An 18339-nucleotide genomic window follows, 5' to 3' on the forward strand; every position below is an offset into this window, starting at 1 on the left:
TTACGTTTTTTTCGTCGTTTTGATCGGTTTTCGTCGGTATTTTAACGTAAGAATCGTCGGTTTTTGCCATTCTAAAAATCTCACAATCCGGACAGTCCCTGCCAGCATTCGAACCTTGCACCCCTATATTACTAGCCACCTTCTCCTCCACTGCACCACTTGTCACTTCGTTTTACTCTATTTCTTTTGTATTTAAAAGAAATTGAGACTGACAATACCGACAAAAAACGACGATAATCGACACTTCTTACTGCCAAAACCGACAATACCGACGAAAACTACGCTAATCGACACTTCTTACATCAAATACCGACAATACCGACGAAAACGTGGATAATCGACATTTCCTACATAAAAAACCGACGAAATCGACAAAAGTCGACCAAAAACGACAGTTCTTGCTTCGATTTCGTCGCAATTTCTCAACCCGGGAAATGACAGTTTTTGAAGATTCTTCTTACAAATAGTCATTATAACAATAGTTATTGTAAAAACCGGCCATATTTTCTGGATTCCCATTTGCTTTTCGTGCCAAAATTAAACTGCAGTGACGTTTTTAGTTTGATCTTAAGAGTTTCTTAACTCTGGCTTTTACAAACTCAAACAGAGTGCACCTCAAAACTTTTTTAATAAAAAATCAAATGTCCTTGCTGGCTTTCTTCGTACAGATTTTAGTGGTCGGTCGGTTCCCTACTCCATTTTTTTAATTAACAATCACACAAAAATTAATGTCATATAAAATTCAAATAACGAACAGTTTTCAACAATTCAATCTGGAACACCAAAACGCACTTTGGCCTTTGTAGTATCTTTGTTGTTTCAAAGTCCAAAATTTTCGGTTGAATTTCGATGTTCTTTTTGGAGCTTGCCATCAATTCAATTATTCTTAATCGACTTTTGGAAATTGGATGGCCAGTTTTTCTCAGATATCCGAAAAAATACAGCGATTTTAAAGCTTGTTAATAGTTTTCAAATTGATTTGGATTGTTTCCGTGGGTGTCCCCAGTACGCCATGACACCCCTTTACAATTCACTTGCCATTACGTAATAAATAAATTGTGTGAAAATATGATACGATCGTCCGAGGTGAGGGGGGGCAAATAAAATGCACCAACAAACTTGGAAGGCTGGTCCATGTGGAAGCACTCCATTGATTTATACATCAAAATTTTAAACTTTTAATTTTATGTTAGTTTTTTAGTGCTACTGGTCGCAATTTTTATAATTTTTTGAAGACACCTGAACAAGGTGTTTAAAGTGACTGAAACAGGGTCACCGAACGTACGTTTTTGAGAAATTTCCGCCTATTGTGGACACATGTAACGTTACAAGGTAAATTTTGGACAAGAGTTAAAAAATTCCGTCACCTATATCAGCATTTCACGTCGATTTGTGGATAATCGTCACAAAATTTTGTCACATTTATTCACAATTGCCAAAATTTAAGAATTGGAAATAAATATGACGGATATTTTTAATTTGAGAAATTTTACAAAAAGTTTTTCCTGTTTTTACTCTTGTCTAAAGACGGTAAATCTAATCTTAAAACTTGGTTGCGGATAATGCTCACATTTTTGAGTAAACTCAATCAAGCAAATTGTGCATTTGGCTACGTAATGTAAATACTTACATTACGTGGGGTATGGCCATTGAACATCACAACAGACGCAATTATAAAGCAATATTCTATTTTCTGCCAAAAAATAGAAACGTCACAGTAGGAAAACTTGTTAGCAATACAAAAAATTGTTACCAAATTTCAGAAAATTAAATTGAAGAAAATTTATTGGACTCACTTCATGAGAGGGGAGCCCTTCTGTGTTTAAATGTCACCCAATGAGTGGGGACTTCAGATAATTTTACCAGTTTACATAGTCCGCATACATTAGCAGAGAAACTTCGAAATCACCGAAAAAAAACGAATTTGCTCAAAGACATCTAATTGAAAGTACAGCTGCATTCACAATTTGTTAAATCCTTCAATCACGAGGGTTAAAACCCTTCCCCACCTGACCAAAGTGGGGAGAATACAAACGAACATTTCACGATTGCAAATTTGAAATGGACAGTTGAAATTAGAATTATTGAACTGCTGATCTGTTGAATTAATTACCATAGTTATGATTACCAAGTTAATTATAATTTAATCTACTGTGAGATATGAAAAAAAATTTTTTTGAGGAGGGGCTATCCAAACAATGAAAAAAAATAAAATTGACATACATAATAAAGTAAGAGGAACCAACAAAAAACCGTGATCTGTGATAAGTTATTTCAGAACTGGTCTTCAAAAGAGTCATGTTTTCAACATATTACGATATTATTTTTGGAAACTTAGTGTTAAGGTATCTGCTGCTGGAAACTGGAGCCAGTGTTTTGATCAGGGCGAAAAGAATAAATTTTTACAATTGGTTATTATTAGAATCGACGTTTCAATAAAATGGAAATAAGATATAGCGGTTGCGCGAAAAAATACCACGGAAGAAAAACACTTCATTCCAGATAGGAAACAAACCCACACGGAAATAAACCCCCACAGAAATAAACCCCCACGGAAATGAACCCCCAACGGAAATAAACCCCAAGGGAAAAAAACCCCACGGAAATAAACCCCACTTTACTATTAAAGAGCTTCGCATTTAGCGCGTTTGGCCATCCCTCGCGGGCCATGGCCATGCCTCAGCGGCCTGTGGGACTCGATATGAAACTATCACAACCGAACAATTTATCACGACCGATATTCAATTTTGAAAGGGGGTTATTTTCCCTGGGGGTTTATTTCCTATCTAAAGTTAAGTGGGGGTTTTTTCCGTGGGGGTTTACTTCATAGACCCAGATATAGAAATTATCTACAATTTTTGAAAAAAGGAAATTTATTAAGGAGCCCGTCTGTGCAATAAAAACTCAGCCCTGTGATCATTACCCTGGCTGAGATGCCTCAACCCTGTCAAGTTCTAATGACTAAGGAGTCAAATGAACTAACAGGGGTTAAAAGATCGTCCAGACCAAAATCGGCTCCTATCAGGCCAAACTGGATCGCGCATGGGAGCAATTAGACCCACTTGCTTTGCGCATTGGGTGTGCCAACTTATGTAGAATTTATAATGGAGGCTTGTTGAAAGTACATGACATTGAAGCCCTAATATTGCGTTATTAATTAGTTTGCGCAGTTTATAAGCTAAACTTGAGCGTATTGACTATGTAAGCAAAAGGAACAGACTTGATCTATGTATGTTGGAGTGGAATTTATCTCTATTTGTTATGTAAACAAAAAGGAGACTAGCTTCGCACACTGATCAAATTGTCAGAAACAGTAAGAATGAAACTCAGTGGTCATTAAACGAAAGCAACCAAGTATGATTTTAGCTGATAAAAAGACTGGAATAGCTTGGGAAAATCAATGATAATTTTTAATGAATTCCGCCCAAACCCCAAAAATGCACCCATAAAAACCATTTTTGGTATGATAAAACTGAGTATGTATTCCCTATAAGCAGCTACGGGTTTTGTATTACTGTTTGGTGTTTTATGGAGATTTGATGTGCAAAGGGTAATGACGGAAAGAGAAATTACTGCATGAAGAATGGGAAGAAAAAACAACAAAAAACAAGGATTTATCTGCCATTTTTGCATTTCTCCAAGAAAAGTATGTATTTGCCACTAATGATTACCCACAGCATGCAGAATAGAAAAACAAGAAAAAGAGATAAAAGTATTTGCCAAACCCTTATTATGTGTAAAAGCAATGAAATTGTATGTGAAAATGAAAAGATCTTCCAATTGTCTTTTTGCGCATGGTCGGAGCAAAAACATTTGATCATTAAAAACAGATACTTTTTAGTGTATTTCAACAAATCTTTGTCTTCTATGCACAACAACAAAATGGGCCGGGTTCTATAGCAAATTTAAAGTGAACAGAAGGGTGGTCGAAGGGAAATGCATGAAGAAAAGTAGTGAAAATAAAATGAATTGAAAAAGTGTTTGCCTTTTATTGCAATAGTCTTTTTGGATCCAAACCCGGTAATCCCTTATTAGGAAGACTAATTTTAATATTTTTCAGATAAGATTTTGTAATTGCAGGAGAAATTTGGTATAGGTCTTGGGATTTAACTCAGATTGTTTTTGGAGTTCTGATTTTAAAGTTGTGTCAGTCAGTCAAGTATATTATGGGAAATTTGGGAAATTCTTAGCACTTGGAACCTGAGCCAAGACAAAGTAACAATGCTCTAGTGTTGGCAACCTAACAGAAGAAGGAATCAATATCATCATAAAAAACCAGTAATTAAAGTATTAGAAATTCAAAAAGTGTTAAACCGAAATTTTCAGTAGAAATCATGAGCAATGAATTAGGTTTGATAATTGTGGTACAGAGACCGCACAAATTACTTGTTAGAACTCTTGCTAAGACTCAATAAAAGCAAACAGAAGAATACAACGGTTGTTTGAAGGAAATTCTGATAGATAGAAACTCAACTGCTACAAAAATAAAGCCTCCATAATCTCACCACCCCCCCTATAGTCCTAAAAGTCCTTCATTCTCAAGCCCGATCAAACAAAAATTTTAACTGATGACTCTTGGGTCAATTTCAAACGCATTGAAAAAAATTGCGAGCTCTTTCCTGTAAACCAAAGGCGTTTATTTCGCTTTTAAAACCACAGAAAAAGAGGCGATAACTGATTTTTTATGTATTTCCATGAAAGAAACAACACTTTTACCAGAGGGAAAATATCTACCACATTCGAACGTGAACAACGCAAAATAACTATTGCTCGGTTTTGAAGTATTAATATTTATTAATATTAACGAATATTCTACAAAGGAAAAAGCAGAAAGGTCTAAAGTTTCCCTGACTTTTCTACCATTGTGACTGTTGGGGATTTGTTAAAAACTAATTAAGACATACATTTTTACATCATAATGGGAAGTAAAGCACCCTTAAGACAAATCATACATATCCATAGCTGTAAAAACATAAAAAAAACTACCATGTATGCATAGAGAATGAGCAACATGAAATATGAGTTTTTCTGAATCCTGAAACTAGCAAACCAATTAAACCACGGAACTGCGGTCAACCTCAGCAAATATTTACATCAGCTAAATTGTATTTTGTGACTGCACTTCGACGCCCAAGATTACACTTATGCGCTAGGTCAAAATGTTCTAAAAGGAACGACAAGTAACATTCTGCTGACAAAAAAACTGATAAGGATGAGTATCCTAGGCAAAAGGAAAAAACTCAGAGAGAGACTTAAGAGGCTGAAGAAAATTGGTTTGTCAGTATAAATTGAGAGCGAAAGAGAACGCTCACGTGGAGCAGCTGGTTCTCAGATTGTGAAAATTGTAGTTCTTTGGTGAGTTCTTTGCGAAAGAACATAGTATCTTAGTTGCCGCGAGAGAAACTGCTAGTTATTCAAAATCGCTTATTGCGGAGATTATAAGTTTCTTGACAGTAACATTAATAGAATTAGTTCAGATAGGAAGTAAAATTACTCATTTGTGGATACTTGCGGATAGAGTGATTGAATTGGTTTAATTTAGTGTAGACCATTAAATAGTTTTATTAGAAACATTTCTTTTGATTGTTAAACTTACCCAATTTTTTTCTCTGGCTATAACATTACTTGTTGCCGGTATTACATGTTTTGATTTTTAATTCAATTATCAAGTGCGGAGTTTTCAAATAGCCGAGAGACCAACTTCTTTTGGGGACAATAAAGTACGCTCCCTGTAACAAGAAGAACCACCAATCAAAACTTTCAGAACTTTGATAGAGTTTTGGGCGATGGCCGGTTCTCAACTAGAAGCCTTCTAACGGCAGAAATGAAAAATTCTACAGTGGGCTCTTTTGTTAGAAAGGGAGTTATTCAGAAAATTTGAATACGACGCGAGTGTGAAAAAAAATCTGACAGACTTGCAACAACTGCTCAAAGCTGTCAACTTTTGACGCAAAGCAAGTCGATCAACAGGTTAACAATAGTCAGAAATAAATAAAAATTTCTGTGGAACAGAGAAGAGAGGGGGAAATCAAGCAACAGAAACAGTTACTTTCGAGAAACGGTTATTTTGGAGGCCAGTCAGTGATTTTTTTGGGATGAGGATTCTATCTCAGCGTAGTAGTGGAAGTACCCGAGCAGATAGATTGAGGAGATATCTCAGACAGAGACAGGAAGAAGAGCTGAGAAAATTAGCAGCAGAACTTGAAGCCCCAGAGGACAGTGCAGAATTTTGAGGATAATGGCAGGGTTCGGGTTCATAAAACGTTTTCTTTCGCCTGGATATGAAATTTGGGAGGATTGGCGTGAGTATTATTTGGATGTCTGTGAAGTGTTCATGTGGTCAGAAGAAGACGTCAAGAGATATTTGCCAGAGAATTTTGCGTGGTTGGGCTCTTGATGCTTTATATTAATTGCATGAATTTTGGAAATCCGATCAAAAGTATCGTGCGTGGACTCATCAAGAAACTTTGTATTTGTTTGACTTGAGACCGTCCAATTTTCCAAACATGTATGAAGACGCCTTCGAGAGATATTTGATAGAAAAGGAGGAAAATGGGAAAGTGGCTTTACAGTGTGAAGCTGGCAAACCAATGTTTCAAAGTGACGATGTTGACATAAAAGAGTTAGCGGGAAAAAGAGCGACCCGAAAAATAGAAAAAGTGGAACGAGTTTCAACTGGTGTTATTGTCAAATCAGCTATGAACAAAAGTCCAGCAAAAAGTTCTTCGACTAAACGTTGGTCTACCACAAATGCTATTGGTTTTGGAGTAAAAGCAGTGCTTAAAGAGAAGCCGAAGGTCATAGACGGGAGGCAAAAAAGCATTTCAAAGAGGACTGACAGATTGTCCGGAGTGGAGATTATCGCTGATTCAAACGTCATTAATGGCAGTCGCAATTTCAATTTTGACGGCGAAATGGAAGAGCAGATTACGGCAAAAACTAAATCTGAAGATGAACAGTTCAAGGAAATGACGGATCGATGCATTGAACGTTGGGACATTGGTAAGAACAAGAAAGTTGCAGAAATGAGAAGCAAAGCACTCGAGGAAATTGCTAACAGTGAGTTGGAGGATGGTGCAGTTTTTAGTGACGACGATTGTAGTGATGACAACAGCTTGTTCGACAGTAATTCTGAAACTTTTGAGGCGAATACCAAAAATAAGATAACAGTTGAGGCAAAGTTGAGATTTGGAAAGAAAACGCTGTTGATGAAACAGACAAAAATAAAAACGAGGAATCAAACCTTGCCGTGGTTGTTGGAGGCAGCGCGAATACTATAAAAAAAGTGAAACCTTCATTTGGAACGTCGGGTCAGCAGCTACCGCCTGCAACTTTCAAAATGCTAAAGAATCGACGCAGAAATACCGATTGCTGATGAATCAGTTATTGAAGATGTTTTGACGATTGGCCACTCAACTGCTGAAGAGTTAGTTAAGCCCAGCGCTTTCGTTGATGGTCAAGATGAAGTGGTGTTGGCTTGCGTTATGTGGTTTCTGGCTTAGTTCAGATGAAGGTGAATGAGCCCGATCGCAATAGAAACAGTTTGTTAAACTCAGAGCCTGAATTATTCCAATCTGATGGGAAAATTTGAAAGTGATTTTCTCCTGTGCTGCAAGTGATGGAGTCCTTCATAGCAAACAAATTATTATAAAATGCGATTGAGCAGTTACTGATGGTGGGACAGAGCAAAATTTCTATTGCAAAAGAAGTGTTTTTCAAAAAAAATCCGAATAGCGAATTGGAGTGTGAAGTGTTACACAATCAGAAGGTGAGGTTCGGTCACGAATTTTTTGTAACTTTCAGAGACACGTGATCTGCAGGTGGAATTGACGAATGATGAAAACGCTTCTGCATTTGACTTTGGATAGAATATAGTGGCATTAAACTTCAAGAGTTCTTTTTCAAATCAAGATAATGGAGGGGAGCAGTTCTCGGATTTTGAAGTCAAGAAAGCAAAATTTACTGGTCAAAACAGCCGTCGATGTGCTTATCCGGCCGAAAAGAGACAGTATAATATAGGAGGGAGCTGTCGTGTGCTTCTTCTTTGAACTTGTTGAGGGCGAGTAACGGTCAGAGAAGTCTCAAATTGGAGTTTTCTGAGCTGTGCAGGCTGCTATTTGGAAAACTAAGTGTCAGTCGGAAAGAAAACTGGAAAACTGAATTTGGAGTGTAATTTGTCGACGGGAGTGTGGCACAAACGAAAGAAAATGTCAGAGAATGAGACTGGAGCGGACATTTCTTCAAGCATCGAAGGAAGAAATGAGAGTTGACAAAGTTGGTAAAGTTGAACCGTCTGATGTGAGATATAGTTTTTCTAATCTTGCGAGGTTGCAGCTCTTATGAGTGTTAATTATTATGCCATGCATTAAATTAGAAGCTCATAATTAGATCAATGAAGATGCTGTTAATAATGATTTGCATATGCTCTAAATGACAAAAACTATTGGAAAAAGACAGTGGCAACACCCGGAATTAGGTTAAAACTAGAAAGAGCTATGGTTCTTGGTTTAGGATTGTTTTCACTGTAAGCTTTTTTCAACCAGTGTTTTTTGTTCAAAAACAATTGGTTGACTGAGTGACCTATATATATGATCCTGCTTATATATTCCGTGTCAACCAAAACGTGTGCTAGTACTCAGGTACCAAAGGATGTTTTCTTTTGTTCGGGAAAATAAAAGTCTAGGAGGAAATAGTGTAGATCTTATAATGGAGGCTTGTTGAAAGTACATGACATTGAAGCCCATGAAATTGAAGTACATGACATTGAAGTACTTGACATTGGAGCTGTTGGGTTGTTAATCAGTTTGCGGAGTTTATGAGCATATTGACATATAAACAAAAGGAACAAACTCGAGGTATGTATGTTGGAGTGCGATTTATCTCTATTTGTTATGTAAACAAAAGTGAGACTAGCTTCGCACATTGATCAAGTTGTCAGAAATAGTAAGAATGAAACTCAGAGGTCACTAAACGAAAAGAACCAAGTTTGATTTTAGCTGAAAAAAAGGAATGGAATAGCTTGGGAAAAGCAATGATATTTTTTAATGAAATCCCCCAAACCACAAAATTGCACCCATAAAAACCATTTTTTGTGTGATAAAACTGAGTATGTATTCCCTATGTATTCCCGTCTACGGGTTTTGGGTTACTGCTTGGTGTTTTAGGGGGGATCTGGTGTGTAAAGATTAATGATGGAAAGAAAGGTTACTGCTTAAAAAAGGGGAAGAAACAGCAATAAAAAAAAGGATTGTTCGGCCATTTTCTTGCATTTCTCCAAGAAAAGTATATGTTTGACCCTAATGATTACCCACATCATGAGGAAAAGAGAGAACGAAAAATAGAAAAAACTATCTGCCAAAAATCGTATTGTGTGTAAAAGCATTGAAACTGTATGTGAAAATGAAAAGATCTTCCAATTGTCTTTTTGCGCATGGTCGGAGCAAAAACATTTGATCTTTAAAAACAGATACTTTTTTAGTGTATTTCAACAACTCTTTGGCTTCTATGCACAACAACAAAATGGGCTGGGTTCCAAAGCAAATTTAAAGTGAACAGAAGGGTGGTCGAAGGGACATGCATGAAGAACTGTAGTGAAAATAAAATGAATCGAAAAAGTGTTTGCCTTTTATTGCAATAGTCTTTTTGGATCCAAACCCGGTAATCCCTTATTAGGAAAACTATTTTTACTATTTTACAGATGTGATTTTGTAATTGCAGGAGAAATTTGGTATAGGTCTTGGGATTTAACTCAGATTGTTTTTGGAGTTCTGATTTTAAAGTTGTGTCAGTCAGTCAAGTATATCATGGGAAATTTGGGAAATTCTTAGCACTTGGAACCTGAGCCAAGACAAAGTAACAATGCTCTAGTGTTGGCAACCTAACAGTAGAAGGAATCAAAATCATCATAAAAAAGCAGTAATTAAAGTATTAGAAATTCAAAAAGTGTTAAACCGAAACTTTCAGTAGAAATCATGAGCTATGAATTAGGTTTGATAATTGTGGTACAGGGACCGTACAAATTACTTGTTAGAACTCTTACTAGGACAAAAATGAAGCACACAGAAGAATACAACGGTTGTTTGAAGGAAATTCTGATAGAGAGAAACCAAAATGCTAGAAAACCAAGCGTCCATAATTTCACCACCCCCTCAAGTCCCGAAAATCCTTCGCTCTCAAGCCCGATCAAACTGAAATTTTAACTTGTGACTCCTGGCACAACTGCTAACACAGTTAGAAAAATTGCCAGCTCTTTCCGGTAACCCAATGTTGTTTATTTTGCTTTTAAAACAAACAAAAATGAGGCAATAAGTGATATATTTATGATCATCCCTGAAAAAAACAACACTTTTACCAGAGTCAAATTATCTACCAAAAACCAGAATTAGACCTGAAGAACGCAAATTGGCTGTCCATCAGTTTTAAAGTGTTAACGCTGACAAATTTTCCAAAAAGAAAAAGGCAGAGAAATCTAAAGTTTCTCAGATTTTTCCACCATTGTGATAATAAGAATTGTTGAAAATTTGGCTAAAACAGACATTTTTACATCATAATGGGAAGTAAAGCACCCTTATCACAACTCAGACGTATCCATAGCTGTGAAAACATAAGAAACTAGCATGCACTGGCAAACCAATGCAGTACCCTTAGGCACAAAAAAACACTTAGAGAGAGACTTAAGAGGCTTAAGAAAAGTGTTTCGTCAGTCAAAAATGAGAGAAAGAGAGAACGCTCAAGTGGAGCAGTTGGTTCTCAGAGTGTGAAAATTGTAGTTCATTTGTGAGTTCTTTGCGAAACAACATAGTTTCGTAGTTGCAGTGAGTGAAACTGCTAAGTTAGTCAAAATAGGTTGTTGCGAAAATTATAAGTTTCTGGCCAGTAACACAGTTACTGGAAGGCAAAACTTAATAGAATTTTTTGGGTTAGGAAGTAAATTGACATATTTGTGGATGCTTGCGCATAGAGTGATTGAATTGGTTGAATTTAGTGAGGACCAATAAACAGCTTTAATAGAAAAATTTTTTTTGATTGTAGAATTTACTTGATTATATGTCTCTGGCTATAACTTTACTTTTTACTGGTATTACATGTTTGGGTTATTAATTCAAATGTCAAGAGCGTAGTTTTCAACCAGCCGAGAGAGCAACTTTTTTGGGGGACAACACAGCACACTCCCTACAACAAGAGGAACCACCAAACAAACCTTTCGGAATTTTGATAGAGTTTTGGGCGCTAGCCGGTCCCCAGCTAGAAGCCTTCTAACGATAAAAATACAAAATTCTACAACTTACTTGAGTCACACAAGTTGGGGCAGACCAAATTGAATTCAATAAAATAATAGTACTCTGGTTTTAATTTTATAAGAGCGAAAGCTATATCTATGATTTTGTAAACATTGGTTAACCGCATGTTTGCTTCTGGTGTCAATCTAGGGAGAATGTTGAGAATTTCTGATAACACTTGGCAAAAGAAAAACATTTTATTCTATGCTCTTAGATCTTCGGATTTGAGCAAGTCCTTCAAAATCAACTCAATCACTGATATGAGAACAGAGCCTCCGGTGGTTCTGACTTCAACTTCGTACGACTACGACGGCCTCCGCCTAGAAAATCGGTTCCTGGAGGCATTCAAGGAATACGACGATGGATCGGTGAGCTACTTTCTCATTATTTGCTCAAATAGTTGGCAAAAGAGGTTATTAACAAATGCGCCTCTTTTCATCAAGTTAAGCATTTTTCATATGCACGAAAGACGCTTCTTATAAAATGCCTCATTTCAGCGGTTTTTGAATAGAAATGTCGTGAATAAGGTGAAATATATCATATGTTACGAATAGGGTTAAAATTTGGATGTGAATTAAAATGATCTATGGATTAAATTCATCGCAGTTTTAACGCTTTTCGTATATGAACTCAGTACGTTTTGAGCAAGTTTCGTACATAAATGTCGACATAGAATTATGATTGTTGATGACTTTTAAACTTAAAAAAGAGTGAAGAGTTAGCACTTAATCCGTGTGAAATTAACAAGGATTAACAACAATTACTACATGTTTGTGAAATACACTCGCAGTTATTCCAAAAAACGTGCTTCACTTTTGCGATGAGTGATATGTTCTCAACGATATATTTCATGTATTTTCGGTGGGATCTATTTTCGGTAGTGTTTTTTAAAATAAATTTAGGGTTTTTAAAGTATACAATTTAAATTGATTACACACCAATTTTATTCCGAACTTGATAAGCACAAACTAGGTATTTAAAACTGAAGTATCAAAATGATGTATTTTCAAAAAATTTACAAAGACTTTTAACATAGAAGAGTACTTAGCTTTAAGAGTTAAACTTTTGTGTTCGCAGTAAGCGATGAGAAAAAGACTTTCAGATAAGAAAAGTATCCTCATACATTTGTTTATTAAATGCCTCACGATTGAATTATTATTCCACTGATAAAAACTCTAAAAATACTCTAAGTTGAATAACATCTTGAAATGAAATGGAATCTTTCAACCATTGCTGCTCCTCGACATATAACTAAGACTCTAACGGAAGGTTGTTCTCTTAATATCCCTTTCTACTCTAGAATACTTTCTGCCTTGAACTAGTTTTTTTTTCACTTCAAATACCCCCTCTTCAGTCACAGCCAGTGTTCTAAAGTCGTGAGTTTGCCGTAAGTTGAATCAAGTTAAAACTGCTATACTAGTTTAAGATAATCAAAATGATTTAACAGACAGATTTTTCATTAGCATTAGAATGTGAACAGGGTCTCATCCATTTAGATTTTTCTTCTAGTCGAGCAAAGAGTTGCGCAAGAATTTTTTCTGGCATTAAAAGTTTTATTTTTAGCTGCCAAATGGATGTCTCTATTCGCAAGGTTACGCACTGTCTTAAATTTAAACAAACCAAAAACGTTCAAGTATTATAGAATTCTCATTACAGTTAGAAACAAAATTGTTCAGAATCACAGTTATGGTAATCGTAGCTGTCATTCAGTCGTTTCCTTTTTATTGGAGATATGTAGTCAAAGTATTCAAGAGATGAGATATTTAGAAATCGTAGTCAGTATTTTTCAAGCTATTTGCATGAACATTTGGGAACTAAAACCCAACCAGATGGTATAATGAATGTCTTATTTTATAAACAAGACAGCATTAGTAACAGTTTTGGTCATTTATCGCAATCATGACCCATTTGAAATTTTGATATATACCTTATACGTGTATATCCTAAAAGTTAGCGTCTGAAAACCGGTAATGTTCAAAAAACAAAACAAAGCGAGCCAAATTTCAGCAGTTGATGTGAACGAATCATTTAGTGGTCCTGTATTCACTCAAGTTTGATTACAAGAACTATCGCTACCAGCGTCATCCATGTTGTACTTCAAACGCCATTGTTGCCAAGTCAAGACAACATAGGGAGCTCTATAAGTACAAATGTTCGATTTATGAAGGTGGACTTTCCAAGGATCACGTATTTGGCGGAAGCAGTGTTTTTCAAACCTAAATTTTTTTTAAAATGAACCAACAATGGATCTCTACTATCCAATGAAAAAGAAAAAATTCCAATGGCTCAGAACAAAAAGCAGTCAAAAAAGTTACCGAAAACATTCATCTGGTATGAAGATAAACTTCAGAAAAAGAAAGTAAAGTCTAGTCGTGCAAAAAAATCTAGTTTGGAAAGACACTGGGTTCATAGTTGACCACTGATTTAAAGGCGAAACCAAAGACGCAATCTCCAACTTTCAGCTTCCAAAATTCTATATTACTTTAAACTCCCATGCGAATTGGAAACCAGAGGCTAAAGTACACTTTTCGGGTTACGAGAAAGACGAAATATGTCCAGTCACTCAGTTCAGGTCACTCTATATTTTACCATTTAAAACTTCAACGAAAAATCTTTCCAATCAATAAAAAAATTATGAAATTATGCGAACCTCATGTGAAACTAAGAAGTGCAGGTTTCATGACACCTCAAGTGAGGACTGGCTAGTATTTAAAGGGATGCTCTCACGCTCATGACTAGAAAAACTTTAAAACACCCAGTTAGTTTTACTGGCTTCAAATCTTTCCAGATATTATGTTTTTGCACTTCGCTATTGTAATTGTATATCTGCTGCGTTTTTACGGTGGCAGTACAATTTTAGTCTACAACCGTTTTCTGCGCTCAGTTCTTCCAATGCGAACTTGCAATGGATTCGCTAGAGATCACACAACACAGAAAATACGGGATCTTTATGTATAACCAGTTCAATCTGAAAAAGAAAAAAGTAAGGAAAAAATATATGCCTGCTACCCGTTTAAGCACTAATGATTTAAATTAAAATTAATTTGAGTTTTGCTTTTTTTACTCAAGAGTTGAAACACGAGAAGTTGAGATAGTAGCAGTTCAAACTGGGATAGTAGCAGAGCTCGAATACGAGAAGCTGGGAAAGTAGCAGTTCAATTATTCACATTTTTGCAATTGTTTTGCGGAGAAAGAAAATCTATGGAAGTTTTGCTGGTTTTCCTGCTAAAAAAGAAAAACAAAGATAGAAAAATGTTTGGCAGTTGTTTTTGATTTTGTATTGGTTTGATGTGCTAGTCCTTTTTTATCACTTTTTCTACGTGGCTAAAACGATAACTGTATTTTACTGTATTTTGCAAGTAATTAGTTTCAATGACAACAGTAACTGTTTTTTACTGTATTTTGGAGGTAATTAGTTTCAATGACAACAGAAAGTGGAGGAAAATGAACAACTAACAAGAAATGGTTAATTTACTTCTCAACTTTTTTGGTTCCTTCGCAGTCTTAGCTCCAACGCCTATTTTCGTTTCTGGAAACATTTTCACCATTTTGTAGTACTGGATCGAGCTTCTTATAGAATAATTAACTCATTAGAGTCATTGCTCAAGAAACTTCACCGTCATAACTATCAATATTTTTCATAAAGTGACAATGCTTGAGATTTTAACAACACGTTTTCCATTGTTTTCTTGGAATATTTCTGTTGGAATATAATTTCCTCTTTTGCCGTTTGTTCAATGTTGTTTTTTCACTGAATCTTTCCAAGACCAAATTGAAGTACGCTAAGCAGTTTCCGCTCATTTCCAACCTATTCATCGCATGATAAGTATGGCAGACAAACAATTTTGGTTAGCAACCAAGAAGACGTTTGTGATAATATAGTCCAAATCGTTTACATCCGAACTGATTGGTATTACTGGTCTTGCATTCAATGTGTCTTTAACGAGACACTATGTGGTTGCAACAATATCTTCAATAATTGATAACTTCCCATACCTGAAAACATTACTTTCGTGCAACTTCTCGCCAATCGCTCCAACACTCTCCAAAAGGAGGTGCTTACCATTGATTGAACTTCTATCTGATCTCTTGTTGCACAAAATGAAATGTTTTCTTGTCCTCTCTTTTTTATGAAGCAACATACCCGTCTTGTTCTGCTCCAACGAAATTTTGGGTGCTATGTATTGAAGAGAAATTGACTTTTGACTATTCTGCATTTGACATGTATATGTCCTTTTTATCAAGGAAAGCTGATAACGGTAAATTTTTGCTGACTTTGGTATTTCCTTTTCAATTTTCAGAGAATTCAACTTCTCAGCAAATTTTTGTTGGTGCAACCATATTGAAAAATCATATTTTCGCATTTTCTCTTCCTTCCGACACATTTTTTTGTTGCCTTTTTTAACGCTTGCTATACATATGCCATTTATTAGTATGAAATTAAGTATGAAAAGTCCGTGATTCGATATGTGAAAAGAATATGGCTCAACATATGAGAAGACTAGAGATGGAGTTTAGTAGTGTGCTGGACCATGTAATTAAGGAAAGGAAATTACCCCAAACTTGACTTCATTGGTCTTCCAATATCGCCGACCCTTCGACTACGGGAGTCCATCAAGAGACGGTCTATGTTTTATATGAAAGCTCAAGTGTGTGTCTGTGTGTGTGTTTTTGTGTTGTAGGTGTTTGTGTTGATTCTAATGCCTGTTGGATTTGCTCTCCAATTCAACAATGACGGCTCATTGGTAGACATTGACCCTAACCCTGACGTCCTGCTCCAACAACAAGGTACTCGTTTTTGCTCCATTTTAGCAATCACTCTTTGCGAAAAAATTATGCGAAAAAATGTTCATGTCGCATTACCCCCAACTGTTATTTGATATCAATCTGTCGTGCGCACTAGCAGTCAGTCTATAGAATTGCCCATTTAAGGGGCAAATGTTAGGATTATTGTGTTAAAATAATTCAGCCGATTTCGCTTCACTAATTTTTTATTCAAAAATCTGTCAACGAATTTTAATTTTGTTTGTTGCACTTTTTCTGTTGCGTTCGCACCGGGAATAACGACTCTCAATTTTATCAAGTTATTCGCTCAGTGAATTGAACTACTATTATCAAACCTGAGATAGCTTGAATTTGCCTATCAATTTCCAGATTTGAAGAGAGTCAACTGAATAGTTTATTGCAAATCAAAAGAATGATTTTACAAAATTATTAAGTTTGAAGTGAGCAGATATCGACTCATATAAACAAATGAAATTTGTTGAATGAAAATTGAACAAATAGAAAGGTTAATATTAGGTTTAAAAAGCAAGAATTTTAACTAAATTTAGATTAGAAATTTTTTGTAATGAGCGCCGAAAAGAAGAGAATCACGATAAATGTACTAATAATACACTCCAGTTTTTGATGAAGCTTTATTTTCAATCACTCAAGGAATCAGTAGTTCTCTCTGCTTCTCTCAGAGCTGGGCAATATATAATACTGTACTGTCCAGGATGAATCTAGCGAGCAGGAGCCAATTTGTAAATAGGTTTCAAGTCCAGCTGGATTTTGTCGAGCACTTTCTTGGAATGGCGGAGACGATGACATTTTTTTCGCTATCTGTTTGTGTTTGTCTCCTGGCAAGTTTGAGTAGAATTCACGAATCCATCGGTTTCCACAGTGAGGACGTTCTCTGTTTCTGGTTTCTAGTGAAGTTGAATATGCTGTCTGCTTCTGTTTAGGTTGTTGCGGTGGAATTGGAGTATCTTGTGGCGCGATTTCAGCAGTTGTATTCAATTTGGTCGTCTGCTGAACAGAGGGTAACTTCTGCGTACGTGAGGTGACTTAATACATTAGAATGTATCGCTGAAATGCTGCTCGCAACCTCAGTTCGATTTTTTTTGTGTTTCATCCGTTTGCCACCGTCAACTTTGGTTTCTGCGTTTTTGGCATGCTTAATAATCAAGTTCTCTTTTGTTTTCCCGGTTAATGGTTTGGGCCTCCTCGCTGCATATTGCGCTAGATCAATTTTTTGCTCATTTTGATCCGAATTTCTGATGGTGATTTCAGCTTTGGCCGGTTCCTTTATGATGGACTCGCACGGGCCAGTTTTGATGACGAGGACCCTGGCGCCCGCAGTTCGTATATAGCACTGTCCAAGCTTTTTTGGTCACTTGTTGCATGGTCCTTTTTTCGCTTTTTGCGAGCCAGGGTCGATTCTGTTCTCGGAACGAAGATTACAACTTCTAGAAGGGAGATCACACGCAAATGATTTACAAGAGCATTGTTAGGTCTTTTTACAGCGTCCTGTGTGAGATTCTCTAGCTGTTTTTCCATGTCAAGATCACTTCGTGAGCCTTCATTCCGTTGGTACTCAGGTATAAGCTCATCCAATCTGTCTGTTTCAAGATCTAATTTTTTCCTGAAAATATCCATATGTAAGCGTTTCACGATCAGGCTCAGTTTTTTATTGTTAAGAGGAGTATTTTTCTTTTGCTCAACGTGTGCTTCAAGGATGAAAGATTTATTGTCTTTTGTCTACATTATCAAAACTGATAAAGGATCAAATTTAAAGATGCCTCTAAATTGAAGCTCTTTTGCGCCGCAGTTTTATTTCATTCTAAACGAACTGTAATTGCTTGTTTTAGTCCTTCCACTAGATCAATTGCACAGTGACCATGAATTAGGGCTTCAATTATAATAATATTGTTTTGATTACACATTGCTTTACTTTGCTGTCTGATTTGATATTTATCCTGATGAAGTCTAACAGTACACGGTCAACTCAACATAGTTTTGTAGAAAAATATGAAAGTTATGCGCATTTGCTCTAGCAAATATTTCAGCTGAAGGAAATTTTTTGAAACGATAAAAGCAGGCTAGAAATCACACAGCTTGGCCTTTTTCATTGCTATGAAATTCGTCATTACGAATTTTACATAACGTTAATGATTTCCATTTGTTAGAATTAATTGTAGGTTTTGAACCGTTACCGATTTTTTTTACATAGATTGCACTCGGAAGGTTGTGATAACATGTTGCGATGCATGTAAGGCCAACAAAAGTGAATTGCCAT

At 36.1% G+C, this 18339-nt stretch overlaps 1 protein-coding gene across 1 annotated transcript in view; it reads left to right on the forward strand.

Moving 5' to 3' along the window:
* Positions 1-18339, forward strand: part of LOC142348357 (uncharacterized) — a 44075-nt gene that overhangs the window by 257 nt on the left and 25479 nt on the right. Inside the window, exons 2-3 of the mRNA XM_075399676.1 lie at positions 11494-11647; positions 15962-16067. Coding sequence (XP_075255791.1) covers positions 11494-11647; positions 15962-16067 — 260 coding nt within the window. The remainder of the gene's footprint in view (positions 1-11493; positions 11648-15961; positions 16068-18339) is intronic.

Source organism: Convolutriloba macropyga, chromosome 10, assembly GCF_964194025.1.
Source record: "Convolutriloba macropyga chromosome 10, txConMacr16.3, whole genome shotgun sequence".
NCBI classification, from domain to species: domain Eukaryota; kingdom Metazoa; phylum Xenacoelomorpha; order Acoela; family Convolutidae; genus Convolutriloba; species Convolutriloba macropyga.